Source organism: Euprymna scolopes, chromosome 27 (genome assembly GCF_053919585.1).
Source record: "Euprymna scolopes isolate OS-2025 chromosome 27, ASM5391958v1, whole genome shotgun sequence".
NCBI lineage: Eukaryota > Metazoa > Mollusca > Cephalopoda > Sepiida > Sepiolidae > Euprymna > Euprymna scolopes.
Window position 1 is genome coordinate 89,693,855 of NC_136508.1, and position 21,882 is coordinate 89,715,736.

Below are 21,882 nucleotides of genomic sequence, written 5' to 3' on the forward strand. Positions count from 1 at the left end.
GTTTTGTTGTTCTTATGTTTGAGTCTTTCTCAACCGGTTCCATATGGTCTCTTACTTGTGATTACAGCAGTTTGTTCTCTACAAGTTTGTTCACGTTGCCAACCGATCTATGTTGGGTAAATATGTTATACAGACCGGGGATTTTTGTTCTCTTTAGTAGGTATTTGTTAGAGACATGCTGTCACTTCTAAACATTCAGTATTCTGCACAACTGACTCATTTCAATGTGTTAGCATTCTTTATAGTGAGATACTCGGTGAATAAGATTTGTTTACTAAGTCAGCCAAATATTGCATTACCTCTTCTTTCAAATGTCTCACAAGTCACAACAAAATAGAATGTGGCCATCAAACACACGCTCTGTGTTTTTCATGTTCAGCTACAGTAATCTTCCATGACTGAAGAAACTATTGCATAATCGTCTCGAGTGAATATTTGTTGGAATTGAAGTTGGATCCAACAACATGTTAATACTTGTTTGTTAGTTTATATCAAAGGTTTACTCTAAAAGCATAAATTTGCATACATGTGAGAAAGAAATGAGATGCTTCAATCACCCAGCACACACAGTTAATCTGCAAAATCATGTCCTTTTTCATTCAATTCTTCCTGACTGAGATGGGCACCACCGGAAGTTACATGATTTGCATAACTTCACGATGTCTTTCTCTGACCTGTTTCAAACCTTAACTTGTACATTCCAGGCCAACATGACTTATTATATAACACAAAGACTTTGCAAGTACTTCAATTTTTGCTAAACTTCAATTTTTGCTAAACTTCAATTTTGCATTGAGTTTGCCTAAGCTGAATTTGAACTAGAATCTCGCTTTTGTTATAGGCTTGACTTGTCATAAAATACAGAAACCAAATAATAATTTTTCTTGGTCTCCCATGTTAAATCATAATCCAGTAATTGCTTCAATTAGTAGTAACAAAAAGATGCTTATTTTTTGTGGTTAAATACAATGACCCCACAACTCAATCTTCACTCTTCAATCCTGCAGTCCAATGCACTTCTGACAGCAATTGCTTCTGCCAAACAAAAAAGACACCCTCTCTCCCAAATACAGGCTTTTTATAGGACAAAACCGTCCAAAGTTATTTGCATACTCTTCCCATGATCTCTAGTCTATAAATAGACGCAGTGGCCATTCTCTTCTTCTTCTTTCTTCTTTCACTCTCTGAAGCAGGCGTTGCCAGTGGTAAAAGGTTTGCACAATTTTTTTTTTTTTTTTTTTTTTACTACACGCCCCCATGATCATTAAAGATCATTCACATCTCATAATCCCGTGTCCAGATCGGCGTATTGCGTTCTCTTTGCGGTCTCTGCATCAGCACCGGTTCATCTTCATCACTCCCTGGCTCAGTACCACCATCCTCATCACCTAAATGGACCACACGCCTTAAATCTAAAACATGTCGTGGCATTCCATTGACACTTAAGTTGTTTGGGGATTGCACTCCTGTTATCACTCCTCTTCCCCACTGCGTTGTGCATCGGGTATTAGGCGGTTTCACCCAAACTTCTTCTCCTATTTGGATTCTGGCTGGTCCTTGATCATTAATTTCCGGTGACATGTCTCTAGGATGCTTCCATTCGTAATTAAAGATTGCTCTATGTGGTACTGTGTCATCTCTTTGCCCGACCTTAGGGGACATGTTGTACCAAAATGTGGCCTCTTCAGGCGATATTCTTCCTCTCTCAGCTATTGCTTTCACAGTCCGATGATGTCGCTCCACAATGCCATTTCCTCCAGGTCTGTAGGCTGCCCTGTAATAACTTTTAATCTTCCATTTTTTTAGCATCGTCTGAAAGATTTCTGAGCGAAAAACAGTGTCGTTGTCCATTATCACCTCCCTTACTAGACCTCGTTCAAGCATCACCTTTTCTAATTCAGTTGCAACTGCAGATGCGGCTTCCACTCGCAGTTCCTTCCATATCACCAGTCTACTTGGCCCACAATCAATTATTGATAAGTACGCTCCCCCTCGGTAGTGTGCTATGTCAATAGCTAGTCTCGTCCAGTTCGTTAAAACTCCAATTTCCCCAGGATTATGTATATTTGGGGCAGGATCGATCGATTGACACCGAACACAGTTCTTTACTATCATCTGAATTTCTTCCCATTTTACATTCGGATCCACTTGCCTCACCAAATATAATGTTCTCTCCACTCCCATGTGATGCATGTCATGCAACTCTTTAATTTCTCCAATTCCAAGACAGCATATCGGCGCCTCCTCTTTCTCAATTAACTACTGTTTTTTTTATCCGTGTTAGCGCATCTGCCTTGTTTCTTTCAGAAGGCACAAACACTGCTTTTATTTGCAGTTTCAATTCAGACATCAACTCTCTAAGCATCCCTAATCTCTGCTTTATTATCACTTCTCCGGCACCCTTTGTTCGTATTCTGCCACTCTCCTCCACAGTAGAGTTCACCCAACTGAGTACAGTCGCTGAATCAGTTCTTATTTCAATATTTGTCAGTCTCCATTTGATAGCTAAATTGACACCCTTTAGAACAGCATCTAATTCAGCTATGTTAATGTGATTAAAGTCATCACTTTTCCTCAGCCAAGTTGCATCTTCCGCCACCACACCGCCAATCTCGATAACCACGCCAGTTGCAACATTGCTTGCATCACACCACACGACTCCTGTGCTCACTTCAGGTATGTGCCAAGCGCCATTAACAGGGTCTTCTTTTTTCACCTCAGCTAGAACCTCCTGCATCACTTTCATGGTTCTGCAATCAACTTTTTCTTCCCAATCCATTCCATTTGCTCTTCTTTTCACATAACTGCATGCTAATCGCAGCCATCCAGCAATTGGATAGTGCCCCAATAATTTACCACAGATCGAAAATAGCTCCCGCCTACTAATTTCTCCTCCCATCTCTGGGATCTCGTTGCCTCTCCTGAACATTAGTGCACCCATCTTATTTTTCATAAGCTTAAGGCCCAGTGCCGCTCCTCCGTCCAGGGATTCCGGAGATTTTGTTGCTAACCCAAACCCCTTCAAATGTTCCACAACTTCCTGTGTCGATATTTTCGTTACGTCTACCATTATATCATCAATGTATGAATCAGTGGCCTCTTTCGTCCTACTTCCTTTCTTTAATACTGTTTTTAAAATGGCTGCCATAATCTTTGGTACGACATTAAGTCCGAATCCTAATCGTGTTAGGCAATAGGTTTTTCCTTTATAACAGACCAGCTGGTACTGCCATAGTTCCTTTGCCACATGTAGTTGCAGGTAGGCAGACTTAAGGTCCACTATTGCGGTCCCTCCTACCAACTGTCTCCACTTTCTTATCTTTTCATCACATACATCTATTATGTCGCTCCCTGTATGACACACCACAAAACGGTTCAACTCACGAAAGTCGAACACTGGCCTAACTTTCCCTTTTGTGGCCTGAAATACTGCCATCAATGGCAACACGCCCTTTCTTTCTCCTTTCCATGGTAACAGAATACCATCCGATATCCATCTTTCCACCTCTTTCTCGAATTCTAATTTCTTATCGCCTTCCAGAGAGTTTTTATAATATTGGACTTTGTTCTGCAATACTGGAGGCTCTCCCTTCCATGTCCATCTTACTGTCCATTTATCTCCATCGAAGTTTGCTTCAAAGTCTTTATCCTCGATTTTGCAAACATTCAGCTGATGGGCAGCCACGGCACATCGTATATTTCCAAACTTCACTTTGGCTTTCTTTATAGTTACACCTCCCAGCTCATTAATCACGTCCATTCCAATTATGACGTCGATCCCATCAACGATGTGATTTATCAAGATTGCCCTCACCTTTACGTGCATTCCACAGACTTTTATCTCCACTTGTCTGGCTCCTTTACATTCTATATTCCTCCCATCAACTGCTTTCACTGTACCGCTCCTTCCATATCCCTTCAAAAGTTTGGAATTGATTAAAGTAGTGGTGCACCCAGTATCGACAAGTGCAGTCATTACAGAATCATTCACCTCTGCTTCTATTATAGGAAGAGGCCAGTATCGCGCCTTCATTTCATTGCTAGGGTAGCTTGCGGCGCAGAAGCTCCCCCTTGCCCGTTTCCCTGAATCTGAGGACAATATCTTGCAATGTGGCCAAATTTTCCACAATTGTAGCATGTTGCCCTGGCCCTAGGGATCTCTGTGCAATCTTTTTTTAGGTGCGGTCCTTGACATCTAAAGCACTGAAGGCTTGATTCTTTCTTTCCCTTATTAGTCTCATTAGTTTGCGCACTTGCGGCCAATGTCCGAGTTTCTACGACCCTTTTGCTGACTAAGAGCCGTGCAGTCGGTATCAGTTTGCTGACATCCATTCTCTCTATGTTCAGTAGCTGCTGTAATGCCACAGATACATCGTCTGGGAATCCAGTTATGAATGCCAGTTTGGCTGTATGTTTGAGCCCTCTTCCCAGATATCCCGCCAGTCCAGCCAATCTTTTGATTTTATTAGCATAAACATCCACCGATTCTCCTGTCCACTTGAATCGTTGCAGTTTTTCGTATGCCTCAAAAGGCCCCTCAGTGAAGGCGGTCACAAGTCTCATCTCTATCAGTTCTGCGTCTTCTTGGTCTGCATTATTCATCTCAAGATAGAGAGCGAGTGCATCTCCCTGCCAAAAAAGTGGAATAAAACTGGCAAGGTCTGGCACATGTTGAAGCTTAGCCACCAGTTTTACTTTCTTTATCCATCCGACTACATCACCTTCTCCACTAAAAGGTAGTATCACATCTTTTCCCAATCTCAACATCCCAGATTCCATGATCTGTTCTTAGCCGAAATAGCTTGTGGTTAAATACAATGACCCCACAACTCAATCTTCACTCTTCAATCCTGCAGTCCAATGCACTTCTGACAGCAATTGCTTCTGCCAAACAAAAAAGACACCCTCTCTCCCAAATACAGGCTTTTTATAGGACAAAACCGTCCAAAGTTATTTGCATACTCTTCCCATGATCTCTAGTCTATAAATAGACGCAGTGGCCATTCTCTTCTTCTTCTTTCTTCTTTCACTCTCTGAAGCAGGCGTTGCCAGTGGTAAAAGGTTTGCACGATTTTCTTTTTTTTTTTTTTTTTTTACTACATTTTTATAACATATTGTAAAAGTGATCCATATAATAACACAATTACAATTATGTGAAGAGCCAAAATAAAAATTTCAAAATATTACCAGTAATTTTTCTACACAAAAAAGAATAGTTTTGATTATCATTATGACGATGATGATGATGATCATCATCATATAATTTTTTCATTTTAACAATAAGTTGATTCAGGTGAATCGTTCCAATTGTCTACAGCAGACATGTGTACAGTCTTAATTGTATCCAAACATTTATAGTCCTACTGTAATTGATACCAAATAAAGTCATTTGAGTTGTGTAGGAAATTCTCTTTTATTTTATTATTCCAATAATGCAATTTAGCATGTGTATAATTCCAGCCAAAATACAGTAATTTATACAGAAAAATGTACATCTATTGTATTGTTTTCATACTTACAGTAATGTGCATATATATTTAGGTATGTACTAAATTACAGTAATGTATATATATTTAGGTATGTGTGTGTGTGTGTATATATATATATATATATATATATATATATGTTGTGGAGACGCTCACTAATTAGCATACATGGGTGAACAAGATATAGATAAAGGTATCAAGTCAGCAAGACCGGGGAGCTGTGTTCGAACGCCAGATAGGCAAGATGCATGTGCCGGTTGCTCCATGAAAGACTTTAACACGCCCTTTGCCGGACAATCTTCCAACTGCAGTACAACTTCACCTTTGTAAATATGTATTATATTTTCGTCTTAATATATTTGTTTTACCTTTACTTTCTGCGTTCGTGTTGCTATTGATACAGACACAACAGTGGCGACGGGATTTCGAAAAAAGATTTACGCATGAGAAAATACACTTTCAAACTCAACAGTGGTATTCAGGAAATATTTACTCGTCAAAGATTGAAAAAAAAATTCACTAGGGAATTCAATGTTTAAAACGCACCAACTACAAAATTGTTGAACGCGATATTCAAGCGCTGGATACTTGCAAAACACCAAGATTTTTTTTTTTTTGTGACTACTTGAAAGGAAATTCAAAACCTGGGACGCTTGAAAAAAAACAAAAAAAAAAACAGCAAGCACTTTATCTAAAAGTGCCTACAAGAAAAAAAAAACTTGAAAGTTACAGTAACTCTTTCTGCAAAGTGCACACAAGAAAAAGAAAAAAAAAAGTGTTTCGCTAGGATACCATGAACTTTTTTTTGTTCTCTTTAGTAGGTATTTGTTAGAGACATGTTGTCACTTCTAAACATTCAGTATTCTGCACAGAATACTGTTTTGAAAGAAAAAGGTAGACTGTTTTGAAAAAAAGAAAAAGGTAGACTGTTTTGAAAGAAAAAGTAATTTTTTTTTTCCTCAGTGTAGGGATTTTTTCCTCAGTGAAGGGATTTTTTTTCTTTCTTGTACGTAATTAATAACGTAACAAAAGGAATTGGTTGTTCGTAGTTATTAAAGAAAGGAAATTGTAAAAGTGACTGATTTACTAATTTGAAAAATAAAATGGAGAATCTTATCAAGTTATTTGCGGAAATGCAAATGCATAAACAAGAAAGAGACGAAGTACAGAGAAGGCGTCAACAAGAAAGAGACGAAAGGCAACAAGAAAGAGACGAATTACAGAAAAAAGAACTACAAGAAAGAGACGAATTACAGAAAAAAGAACTACAAGAAAGAGACGAATTACAGAAAAAAGAACTACAAGAAAGAGACGAATTACAGAAAAAAGAACTACAAGAAAGAGACGAATTACAGAAAAAAGAACTACAAGAAAGAGACGAATTACAGAAAAAAGAACTACAAGAAAGAGACTAATTACAGAAAAAAGAACTACAAGAAAGAGACGAAAGACAGACTGAACGGCTTCTTAAATGTATAGAGCAAATGCAACTTGGTCAAAAAGATTTGTTGGAAAGATTAACGACTAATTCTGCACAGGGAAGCAATACGACTTTTTCAAATGCAACAATTGTGAATAGCATAGATGTGTTCACGTACCTACCGGAAGAGGATAAAACTTTTGAGACATACTTCAAGAGGTATGAAGATATTTTCAAAACAGATTGCGAAAGCTGGTCAAACGCAAAGAAAGTAAGTTTATTACTTCGAAAGCTTGGTACCAGTGAACATTGCAAATTTGTTGATTTCATATTGCCAAGGAGAACGAATCAGTTAGACTTCGCTGAGACCGTAAAACTTCTTAAGGAGTTATTCGGACCGAACATGTCTCTTTTTCACAAGAGATGGTCATGTATGAACCTTAAGAAAACGGAGGAACAGGACTACCTGACATATGCGTCAGTAGTGAATAAACACTGCGACAATTTTAAATTATCGGAACTTACGGTGGACGACTTCAAATGTTTAATTTTTGCACAGGGGCTAGTTTCTACAAATAATTCAGAGATCCGAAGACGTGTTCTCTCAAAGTTAGAGACAGAACAAGGTCTGACACTGCAAAAGTTAGCAGAAGATTGTCAAAGGGCAGTATCACTAAAAAAAGACTCCACAGATATAGAAGAAGCCGTACATAAGGAAGATTAAAAAATCTGGCAGAAACGCAGGGCAAAGAAAGTGTGAGACTCGTCAAAATCCAAAATATTACGTGAGTTATAAACACTCAAACTCTAATTACAGAAAACGAAATTACGATTCAAGTCAAAGGAACTATAGAAAATTGGGACCAAGTAATAATTGAGGAAGATTTGATGAAAAACATTGGGGAAAGGATTGCCCTTACAAAAATATCAGATGCTTCAATTGCGAAGTCGGACATAAGAGTATTTGTTGTAGAACAAAATATAGAGTACACCAAATGAGAACAAACGACAAAGAGAAAGACAATTTACGAAAATATGTGTTGGTTAATATTTTCCGCAAACAAATAAAATTTCAACTGGATTCTGGAGCAGATTTGTTGGTAATAAACGTTAGCACTTGGAAAAAACTGGATAAACCAACTCTGAAAAAGTCAAATAAGGGTGCAAGAACGGTGATAGGAGACGAAATCAAATTCGAAGGAGAAGTCGTCCAGCCCATTAATTTAAATGGCACGACGAAAAAATTGAAAATCTTCGTAATTAAAGAAAGCGAGAATTTATTGGCAACAGATTTTATTGGAAAATTCAACCTTTGGGATAAACCGATGAACGCTTTTTGTAAAAAAATAACCAGCTGCACCACAACGTCAGAAAATATTAAAAGTGAACTAAATAACGAATTCCCAGAAATATTTACTACGGGACTGGGAAGATGTAATAAATTTAAAGCTTCGTTCGAGCTAAAAAAGGATGCAGCACCAGTATTTAAGAAAAAAACGGAACATGACGTTCGCCGGATTAGACAAAATAGATAGCGAATTAGACAGACTTGAAAGAACAGGCATTTTATTGAAAATCGAAACTAGTGTTTGGGCAGTGCCTACAGTGTACGTAAAGAAGAAATCGGAACAAATTCAAGTCTGTGGAGACTTTTCAACCGGGTTAAATATGCTACAAGACCACCATTACCCTTTACCAAGCCCGGAAGAGATTTTTGCCAAACTAAATGGTGGGAAAATTTTTTCAAAAGTAGATTTGTCCGACGCCTATTTGCAAATTCCGATAGAAGAAAAATGTTCAAAGATTTTATGCATTAACACACACAAAGGGTTATTCAAGTATAACCGATTACCATTCAGGATAAAAGTCGAGCCGGCGATATTCCAGCAAGCAATGGACACAATGCTGAACGGTTTAGATTGTGCTTGTGCATACCTAGATGCCATAATCATAAGGAGCGCGTCCATAAGTGAACATATAGAACAAGTGTTCACAAGAATAAACGAGTACGTATTCAAGGTGAAAGAAAACAAATGTGAGTTTTGTCTAGACAAATAATAAGTAAAGATGGTCGACGCCCTAATCCAGAAAGAGCGATAGCAATTAGGAACATGCCAGCACCACATAACGTGACTTTACAGAGCCTCTTAGGCCTCGCGAACTACTACCAAGTATTTATCAAAGGCATGCACGACCTAAGAGCTCTGCTGAACGAATTATTAAAGAAAGAAACACCATGGATATGGACAAAAGAATGTCAAGACTCATTTGAGGAAAATAAAAAGACATTGAAGTCAGATTTATCTTTAACTTATTATGACCCAAAATTACAAATAATTGTTGCGAGTGACGCGAGCTTGTGTGGTATAGGAGCATGTATACAGCATATCATGCTAGATGGAACGAAGAAACCTATAGCGCACGCTTCAAGGACCCTAATTCCGTCAGAGAACGCTTACTCCCAAATAGAAAAGGAAGCATTAAGCATTATTTTCGTGGTGACGAAATTCCACCGTTATCTGTACGGGAGACATTTTATACTGGAAACAGACCACAAGCCCCTAGTGACTATTTTCGGCTCAAAAAAGGGTTTACCAGTATATACGGCAAATTGGTTACTCCATTGGGGTACAATCTTGGTAAATTATGATTTTCAAATAAAACATCTATGTTCGGGAAAAATAGGTCATGCGAATGGATTGTCAAGGCTTATACCGAAAAGGGATGAAACCTTTGAAGAGTCAGTAATTGCAGCTATACGTTCCAATTATGAGGAAAAAAACATGGTGGCGAATATAATAAGAGAATTACCAGTCATGCTTACCGATATAAAAAGGGAGGCTGAAAATGATAACGTCATCAAAGACACAAAGAAAAAATTAAGGGAAAATGACGGAAAAACGCAAAGTATATTTTCCTTATGCAATAAAGTATTATTATATAGCGAAAGAATGGTTGTACCGAAAACCTTGCAGAAAAAAATCTTACGTGATTTTCATACAGGACACCCGGGTATAAATAGGATGAAGACACTGGCGTAATATGGATGTGGATATTGCATTAACAGTAAACAAATGTAAAGGTTGTGCGTTAGCCACTAAGGCACCACCGATAGTTCATAAACCTTGGAAAAAAACTGACCATCCATGGTCACGCATTCATCTAGACTTTGATGGACCGATCGAGGGACAATACTACCTAATCATAGTAGATAGTTTTTCCAGATGGCCGGAAGTAAAGCGGGTCAAAAACCCAACGACAGATAACACAATACGTTTTCTGCATGAAATATTTGCACGTTTTGGGGTACCAGACATTGTAGTCACAAATAACGGAACACAATTTACTTCAAGTATTTTCAAGGATTTTTGTGAATCGTTTCAGGAAAACCATATAACTACACCACCATTCCATCCTGGATCAAATGGATTAGCGGAAAGGTTCATAGATATGATAAAGCATTCTCTTAGAAAATCGATAGGGACACCGACGGATAAAGCATTACAACAGTTCCTGCAAATATACAGGATAACTGAGAACCCAAATACACCGTCGAAATTATCGCCAGCAGAATTAATGTTTGCGAGAAAATATAATCACCATTTGATAAATTAATACCAAAGCAAGCAGTTGTATATAAAACGACATACACATCACGTAAAAGGTTTAAACCTGGTGATCAGGTATATTTTAAATGTTTTAAAAATAATATGTTATATTGGGAGTCTACATGATAAAAGGTCCAAAAGGGATACACAAAAGACACCAAAATCAATTGAGAAAACGTCATAGGAAGGACAACGAACAGGACAGACCTGAGGAACAGGAAGATCCAATTGATACGAAACATTTGATATTGAACCACCACAGACCATGCCCAAACCGAGGAGATCAGGAAGGAAAAGAAAGGCTATAAACCCAATGATAATGAACCCCAAAAGGAAAAGTTATTGAAATCTACATGACTTCAAATCTTGGGAGGAGGGTGTTGTGGAGACGCCCACTAATTAGCATATGTGGGTGAACAAGATATAGATAAAGGTATCAAGTCAGCAAGACCGGGGAGCTGTGTTTGAACGCCGGATAGGCAAGACGCATGTGCCGGTTGCTCCATGAAAGATTGCTTCCAACTGCACCTTTGTAAATATGTATTATATTTTCGTCTTAATATATTTGTTTTACCTTTACTTTCTGCGTTCGTGTTGTTATTGATACAGACACAACAATATATATATATTTAAGTATGTCTGTATATATATATATATATATATATATATATATATATATATATATCCGCCAATAATGAATCAAAATGGATAGCACAAGATCAGAAATGATCTCTTGTCAAATCATTTCTTTTAAGCTTTAATTTGACTAAAATTTCAAGGGAAATACGGATTAATGGTTTGTTTGGAAAATGTAATCATAAAAGACTTGAAATTCAGGTAAAATTCGTTTTAGATTTTGAAAACCTTTCCCCTGAAAAAACTTATAACTTGTTAAGAAAATATCTTTCATTTATACAGAGCTAGTTGGAATACTAATTCTAGGATGGTTTCTAATCGTGAAACATGTGGATACTTGAAATCAGTTAAAAACGGTTTCTCAAATTTTGATAATCTGTTTACGCTTCTCTGTTAGAATACTGTGTGATTGAATTTGCATAAATAGACAAGCTTTACTATGAAATTTCAAGTCTGTAGGTTTAATAATATAAGACCAGTTTCTGTAAATACTAAAGCATACACATATCTGATATTAGTAAAAGTAATTAGGTATATTAATAAAGGTATATTAAAATTAAAAATATTAGGTATATGTAATAAAGTTTAGTAAAAATTGGTTTGATCAACAAGTAGTGATCATAATATTCATATGATTTCTTGTGTTCAACAAAATAATGATAGGGATTTTATGATTATTAAATGATGATAATTTCAGTTTAAGGAAAAATATTATAATGCCATTTTAACCATCTGCATAGGTTGGTTGTCTTTTCCAAGTAAATTTCAAGTTTGGAAGACAAATAGATAACTAGTATAATTATTGATAAAAATTGCAGATTAAAAATTGAAATTAGTCTTATATATTTTTATTTGAGTTTTCCTTTTAGGCATAAATGCAATGGTTTTCATATCATTTGTTCTATATTTTACAGTGTATAAGAGAAACAAAGATGGATCCAATGGAATTGTTGAATATCTACAACAATGCCGGCCAGAGTTACGGCTACATTTTTTATGAAAAATCTATTGGAAAAGTGAAAAATATAAAAATTGGAGGATATGTACGTGATCGAGCACATGTAAGTATCCGTTCTTTGTATAAACATACAATGTGTTTTCATATTATTTGGATTCTTTGGATTACTCTGCTCATATTGAGTGTTATTTTCACGCTTTAGTCGATGTAACCGACTATATTCAGATGCATCTTTTCAAACTCTGAAATCTTTTAGTCAAAACTTGGGAATCAGTTAAAGGACAAACTCATGGCTTACGAACCGAGAGCATGCTATCTCCATGGATTAAATAAAGACATCTGTTACAAAATTCGATTGATTTTTTGTTGGATTATACAAGTAAAGCATCATTAACCCTGATCAGTACTCACAGAGTTGCATATTTGAAAATACAAGAAATAGAAATGGATATATACTTTTTAAGTGTAAAGACAGAGCAGATAAGAATCCTGACATATCTAACCAGTTCCCAACATTTAGGTATGTATGTATATATATATATATATATATATATTTAGGTATGTGTATATATATATATATATATTTAGGTATGTGTATATATATATATATATATATTTAGGTATGTATATATATATATTTAGGTATGTATATATATATATATTTAGGTATGTATATATATATTTAGGTATATATATATATTTAGGTATATATATATATTTAGGTGTGTATATATATATATTTAGGTGTATATATATATATATATTTAGGTATATATATATATATATATATATATATATATTTAGGTATATATATATATATATATTTAGGTATATATATATATATATTTAGGTATATATATATATATATATTTAGGTATATATATATATATATATTTAGGTATATATATATATATATTTAGGTATATATATATATATATATAAAGGTATATATATATATTTAGGTATATATATATATATATATATATATACCTATATATATATATATATATATATATTTAGGTATATATATATTTAGGTATATATATATATTAAGGTATATATATATATTTAGGTATATATAGTTATATATATATATATATATATATATATATATTTATTTACCAGTGGTGAAAAAACCGGACTACAGTGCTCAATGTGTAGTCAGAGCAGTATATAGGAAATTTATTACTGTGAGTCCAGAATGAGTTTACAAATTGTTTCAGCTAGAGGAAAATCCTCAAAGAGAGGAAAAAATCCCACTAGCATCGTCAGAATTCATAGATGGACTAAGTTATAAAGTCAAATAAGAATGGAAAAATCGTAGATAAAGGGGAGTTAGAAAAGAAGGGGGGAGTGGTAGGGAGAGGACGTTGGAGTTTAAAGTAGTAGGAGTGTATTAAATAAGAGAGGGTTTATAATTAAATGTTAATTATGTGTAAATTCTTATATACGTTTTTTTTAACGGTTTAAACTTAAAAGACGCTACTTTTATTGATAACGGCATAAGTAACAGTTAATTTAAAGGATCACCATAAATTTCCTATATATATATATATATATATATCAATTTTCCTTTTCTTTTATAAACAATAAATATCTCTCAATCTCTCCCCGCCCGGCTAAATTACTTTAAACCCCATTTTCAACCCGTTCCTTCACTAACATTAACTCTCCAACCTGTTGCCATGGTGATCCTTTAAATTGACTGGTCACACGGTGAAAAGACATTGATGAACTTCTTCCAACATATAAACAACTGCCAAAATTAATAGTATAAAATTCACAATTGAACATTCAACCGCGCATATCACATTTTTAGACGTTCAGATTAATATTTCAAATAATCATATCACCACATCTCTACACACAAAACCGACCGATGGACACAATTACCTACATTTCGAAAGTTGCCACCCAATCACAACGAAAAAGTCAATCGTATACAGTCAATGCCTGCGCATTAAAAGGATATGCACAGACCCATCCGATTATGACACACAGGTAGGCAACTTAATCAACCATTTCCTCCGCAAAAACTACCCATTCAAAATATTAAAAGAAGTCATCAACAGAGCATCACACATTAGCAGACACAACCTACTTACATACAAAAACAACAAGACATCCACACGAATACCTATGGTATTTCACTTCAATAATAACACCAAACATTTATACAACCCCACGAAACAGATCTTCAAACAATTACAACAGGACCCCACACTCAACACAATATACAACAAACCACCCATTTGTGCCAAACGACAACTCCCCAACTTACGTTCCTTACTCACATCCACTCGGATTAACCGCACCCAAACATCTCAAGGAAACAAACCTTGCAATAGACCCAGGTGTCTAATATGTACACATATTAACACCAACAGCACATTCACTCCTCCAGGCATCAACATCCATCTCAAACTTCCCCCTCTAAATTGCAACAGCTCAAATATTATATATCTGTTATACTGCACAAAAGGCAACTACGTGGGGGAAACAGGCCTGGAGTTCCGCCTACGTCTTAATAACCACAAACACACCATCAGAGATAAATCTACACAGCATCCAGTAGCTATCCACTTTCATTTACCTAACCACACAATAGACAATATCAGATATAGCCTCATAGCATCCAATTTTATTACACAACACCAGAGAAGAAAATATGAAAAAAAATTAATTCTAAAACTCAACACGCATACTACAGGCCTTAACAAAAACCTAGGACTTCTCAGTGACTACAATTTTCATAACTACAAAGATATTCTATAAACATTTCCTTAGGACTAAAATGCACGGTGAGATGGGGGAACTCTTTCCGAAATCTTTACATTTTCCCTAATGTTTTCTTTCTTTATCATCTCATACACATGGCATGTGTATGTGTGTGCGTATTATGTACGCATATTTGTATGTATTTGTGCGAGTGTATGTGTACGCGTACCTGATAGTGTATATACACGTCAGTATGTGTATATACATGTATATGTATGTGTATGTATGTACATATATATATATATATGTGTATGTACATTTGGATATATGTGTGTGTGTGTGTGCGCATATATGTGTGTATGTTTTCAAAACACATTTTCTTTAAGAGTTAATTTTCTTCATATTACCGTATATGTATGTGTGTATATAAGTGTATGTATTTCTCGCACACCTATACTTCTTTTCCCGTCACTCTCTTCTCCTCTTCCTCTCTCTCTCCCTACATTCGCTTATGTAGACTTATATCTATATATGTACAGCTGTCTCTACGTGTAAATGTATGCGCAAGCATTTATGTATGTACATGTATGTCTGTTAGTATATGTATATATGCATGCATACATAAATGCATGCATATATACATATATACATATACTAACAGACATACATGTATATACATAAATGCTTGCGCATACATTTACACGTAGAGACAGCTGTACATATATACATATAAGTCTACATAAGCGAATGTAGGGAGAGAGAGAGGAAGAGGAGAAGAGAGTGACGGGAAAAGAAGTATAGGTGTGCGAGAAATACATACACTTATATACACACATATATATATATATATATATATATATATATATATATATATATATATATATGTATGTATGTATTTGTACAAGTGAGTATTTGTTTGTATACGTATATATATGTACATATTAATATACATATTAATAAAAAGTAGCGTTTCGTTTTTGTCTTAAACCGGTTGAATTTAGAAAGGACGTTTTCGTTCTTTTTCGAACGAGAAATAGCCGTTAAATTACAAATGAGCATCATAGCGTTTCTCCTCATAACGTCTCATATCCTTTGAATTCTTATTCTCTCTTAGAATAAATAATATCGTTAGAATTCAAAGGATTAGACCGTTAAAGACGCGTTTCTCATTTTTATTTACTGTTTAATTTTTAATTTTTCGTTTGTATGTATATATGTACTGTGTGCATGTGTGTATGTGCGTACTTATATGTTTATATATTTAAGACTGACGTGACACCTTCTCATTGGCTATACCTCCTTCTCCTCCTCCTTCTTCTCCTCCTCCTCCTCTAGCTTCCTTCCTTTTCCATTCCCCTTTTCCCCGTGCATCCTCATACTTTCTCTATACCGATGAAGACTGAAAGATCGATCGAAAATTATGTACTTATGAAAAAAGTTTTTTAACTTTTAATTTTTTTTCATAATATTATTATTTTGTATTCCTGCACGTCACTAATTAAAAACGAATAAAGAAAAGTTGTAAGCTTTTATACTTTTCGCATTCTTTTTTATTCATATATATATATATATATATATATATATTAAGGTATATATTAGTTTATATATATATATATATATATATATATATATATATATATATATATATATATATATATTAAGGTATATATTAGTTTTTATATATATATATATATATATATATATATATTAAGGTATATATTAGCTTATATATATATATATATTTAGTATATATATATATATATATATAGGTATATATATATATTTAGTATATATATATATATATATATATATATATATAGGTATATATATATATTTAGGTATATATATATATATATATATATATACTTAGGTATATATATATATATTTAGGTATATATATATATATATACTTAGGTATATATATATATATATACTTAGGTATATATATATATATATATATATATATATATATACATACATATTTAGGTATATATATATATATTTAGGTATATATATATATATATTTAGGTGTATATATATATATATATTTAGGTGTATATATATATATATATATTTAGGTATATATATATATATACTTAGGTATATATATATATATTTAGGTATATATATATATATATACTTAGGTATATATATATATATATTTAGGTATATATATATATATACTTAGGTATATATATATATATATATATATATTTAGGTATATATATATATATTTAGGTATATATATATATACTTAGGTATATATATATATTTAGGTATATATATATATATATATATATATATATATATTTAGGTATATATATATATATATATATATATACTTAGGTATATATATATATTTAGGTATATATATATATATATATACTTAGGTATATATATATATATATATTTAGGTATATACATATATATACTTAGATATATATATATATATATATATATATATACTTAGGTGTATATATATATACTTTGGTATATATATATATATATATATTTAGGTATATATATATATATATATATATACTTAGGTATATATATATATATATATATATATACTTCGGTGTGTATATATATATATATTTAGGTATATATATATATATATATATATTAGGTATATATATATATATATATATATTAGGTATATATATATATATATATATATATTTAGGTATATATATATATATATTTAGGTATATATATATACTTAGGTATATATATATATATACTTAGGTATATATATATATATATATATATATATATACTAAGGTATATATATATATATATATATATATTTAGGTATATATATATATACTTAGGTATATATATATATACTTAGGTATATATATATACTTAGGTATATATATATATATATATTTAGGTATATATATATATATATATATTTAGGTATATATACTTAGGTATATATATATATTTAGGTATATATATATATATATATATATATATATATATATATATATATATACTTAGGTATATATATATATATATATATATATATATATATATATATATATACTTAGGTATATATGTATATATATATATATACTTAGGTATATATATATATATACTTAGGTATATATATATATTTAGGTATGTATATATATATATGTGTATATATATATATATATATATATACTTAGGTATATATATATATTTAGGTATGTATATATATATATGTGTATATATATATATATATATATATATACTTAGGTATATATATATATTTAGGTATGTATATATATATATGTGTATATATATATATATATATATATATATACTTAGGTATATATATATATATTTAGGTATGTATATATATATATATACTTAGGTAGATATATATATATATATATACTTAGGTATATATATATATACTTAGGTATATATATATATATTTAGGTATGTATATATATATATTTAGGTATATATATATATATACTTAGGTATATATATATATATTTAGGTATATATATATATATATATATATACTTATTTATATATATATATTTAGATATATATATTTAGGTGTATATATATATTTAGGTGCATATATATATATATATTTAGGTGTATATATATATATATATATATATATATATATTTAGGTATATATATATATATATATATATATATTTAGGTGTATATATATATATATATATTTAGGTATATATATATATATATTTAGGTATATATATATATATATTTAGATATATATATATTTAGGTGTATATATATATATATATATTTAGGTATATATATGTATATATATATATTTAGGTATATATATATATATTTAGGTATATATATGTATATATATATATGTAGGTGTATATATATATATATATTTAGGTATATATATGTATATATATATATATTTAGGTGTATATATATATATATATATATATATATATATATATATATATTTAGGTATATATATGTATATATATATATTTAGGTATATATATGTATATATATATATTTAGGTATATATATATATATATATATATATATATATATATAGGTATATATATACATATATATGTATATATATATATATTTAGGTATATATATGTATATATATATATTTAGGTATATATATATATATATATATATATATATATATAGGTATATATATACATATATATATATAGGTATATATATACATATATATATATATTTAGGTATATATATATATATATATATATATATATATATATATATATTTATTTATACTTGTTTATTGTTATATAAACATGGTCACATCCTGCTGCTACAAATAGCCACTTGTTTCAATCAAACAACAGATATCATCAGGCAGCGACTTGACTATTCAAAAGTTCAATGAATAATGGATTTTAATTTTAGGTAGGAACTCTTTAAAAGTTGGAGTTAAAAAACTTAAAACACAGAACTTCAATTATAAGATGTAAAGAGGGAGGGGGCAATTTAAATAAAGTTAAAAGATTATAATGGAGAGAGAGTGATTAAGAAGAGAGAAAAAAAAAGAAATAGAGAGAGAAAATAGAGGGAAGAAATTACATATAATATGGAGAAGAAAAAGAAAAAAGATATGAATGGTTATTATAAAGAGAATAAGGACTAGAAGGGAAAAGAAAGAATGATGAGATATAGTTAAAGAGAGAAAGAGAGAAAGTAAGAATTAATAGGGAGGGAATCTTAAAGAAGTTGCCAGTATATAGAAAAAGAAAAAAATCTGAGTGTCAACCGATTTATGAACAATTATACAATTCAGTAATGAGGCAACATTATTACAAATACAAACAGAGAATACAATCTAAGCGTTAGAAACGAACATGTCAAAAAAGACAGTGAATGTATCCAACTGACATATTTATCATCTAACATACGTCCACAAGTAATATCAACGCAGTTCAAACATATGTCTACAATTAATTAAGCCCTTTATACTGTTGGATTGTGTAGTGGACTTTCGGTCATCGTTCAAGGTGTGGATAACTTGACAACGACTAAAGTTACTTCTCATGAAAGAGGAGAACTATTTATGGCACAATGGGAGATTCCATTGTGCACACATGGGCCAGTCTATTCTTTGGATGGTGATTGGCTGAATCACCTGATTGGATATGCTTGTACATAAATACAAGCCCTCAGTCCAGCTCAATCTGGTGTCTGTCTTGCTGGACCCTTGGTAAGTGTTGCTGCTATTATTGTTGTTGTTGTGTGTTATTGACTAACACAGTTCTTTTGATTATTCTACATCTCCCCTCTTCCCCCCCCCCACGAGTAGGCTGGGTTGTGTGAGAGGTGTATCTCTCTTTTAGGCCTTTTTGTTGTGTGGTAGTAACCTAGAAAGAGCTCGGGGAATCCTTGATCGAAAGCATGGGGATATATGTGTGGTTTGTTGTTGGGGTTTGGTTGCTGTGTATGTGCTATTACAGGGAGACAGTGGGAGATGCACGAATGTAGTATCGCTTGAGGGAATTGTTGGTCCTAGTGCTGCACTTGGTATTGGGGTTGGTGCAGGCTTAAGTTCGCATTTTCTGAGGAAACGGCGGTTCCTAAGTGTGATCCTTCTGGATCCGTTAACCCTGATTCGGTATTGTCGATCTGGTAGGGAACTGATGATTTTGCCCGTTGTGTTCCATCTGCGATTGACTGGATTTTGGATGGCTACAGTGTCACCAGCTTGTAACGGTGGAAGGTTGTGGGTATATTTATTGTATCTTTCTACTATTTTTGCATTGCGGTGGTGGAGCATTTCCTCGCGATGTTGTGCCGCTGACACCCATTCAGGATGAGGCTTGTAGAGGATTGGCTGTGAAGGGATGGAGTCACGTAGTCGACGGTGAAGTAATAATTGAGCCGGTGATAGGCCAATGCTCTGGATTGGGGTATTCCGATACTGCAAGATGGCCCGGGCAACACTGTCATTGTCCAAGAAACCGTGGGGGCCTGTGTTTCCTTTCACAATCCTCTTTGCAGTTTTTACTGCGAGCTCTGCCCTGCCATTGGATTGGGGATACGCAACAAAAGATAATCTGTGCCTAACACACCATGTTTTCAGAAATTCTTGAAACGTGCTGGAAGTGAATTGTGGGCCGCCATCGGTGCTGAGTTCTTCTGGGGCACCATATGTTTGGAACAGTTGTCGGCATATGGACATCAATTTGGTTGTAGTAGTGTGACCTGATTCTAGGCGGTATAAAATTAGCCAACCAGTTAGCCTATCTGCGCAGGTAAGGTATGTGTGATCTCCAATATAAAAAATATCCATGACGATTTGTTGGAATGGCAACTCTGGGGATCGTGTTAGAATGATAGGCTCCCTTGGTTGACTAGGTGCAATGGTTGAGCATACCATGCAATTTGCCCTAATACTGTGGATTGATGCATCCATCCCTGGCCAGTACACCGATTCGTTGGCACGTGCTTTCATGCCGACTACTCCTTGGTGTGCAGAATGCAGGCAGTGTAGGACCTTTTTTCGTTGTGTTTTGGGGATGACGATCCTTCGATCCAACAATACTAGACCATTGTCAGTGCTAAGGTGGTGCCTCACCTCCCAATACTCACGGATTTCGGGCGCAGTGAGATTACGTGTTTTTGGGAAGCCTTGCTGTGTTGTGTCTATTAATTTGTTATATTGTTGATCGCCACGACTTGCTGAACGAATTAGGTCTGGTGATATCATGGCTATATTACTGCTGTCTGCAAATGTTGCTATTAAGGCTGTTGACTCTGTTATGCTGCTTATGTTGTTCGACTCCAGTATATCCATTTGAGAGAGTTTTGTTGGAAATACATTGAGGAGGGCTTGCACCATCGCCACTGGGTGGCGGGAAACTGCATCAGGGCCTCTGTGCCACTTCCCGGGGCAATGCTGTATGGTAAATCTGTATCTCAGATGGAAGAGGGGAGATGTAGAATAATCAAAAGAACTGTGTTAGTCAATAACACACAACAACAACAATAATAATAATAGCAGCAACACTTACCAAGGGTCCAGCTTATGCACAAGACAGACACCAGATTGAGCTGGAC

General features: G+C 33.1%; 1 protein-coding gene across 4 annotated transcripts in view; it reads left to right on the forward strand.

The window, feature by feature from the left end:
* The window catches only part of LOC145248972 (beta-galactosidase-1-like protein 2), a 1,883,914-nt gene that overhangs the window by 989,046 nt on the left and 872,986 nt on the right, over positions 1 to 21,882 (forward strand). For all 4 annotated transcript variants that reach the window (XM_080110785.1, XM_080110782.1, XM_080110784.1 and 1 more), the window contains one exon: positions 12,065 to 12,211. In XM_080110785.1, the coding sequence (XP_079966911.1) occupies positions 12,065 to 12,211 (147 nt within the window). The remainder of the gene's footprint in view (positions 1 to 12,064; positions 12,212 to 21,882) is intronic.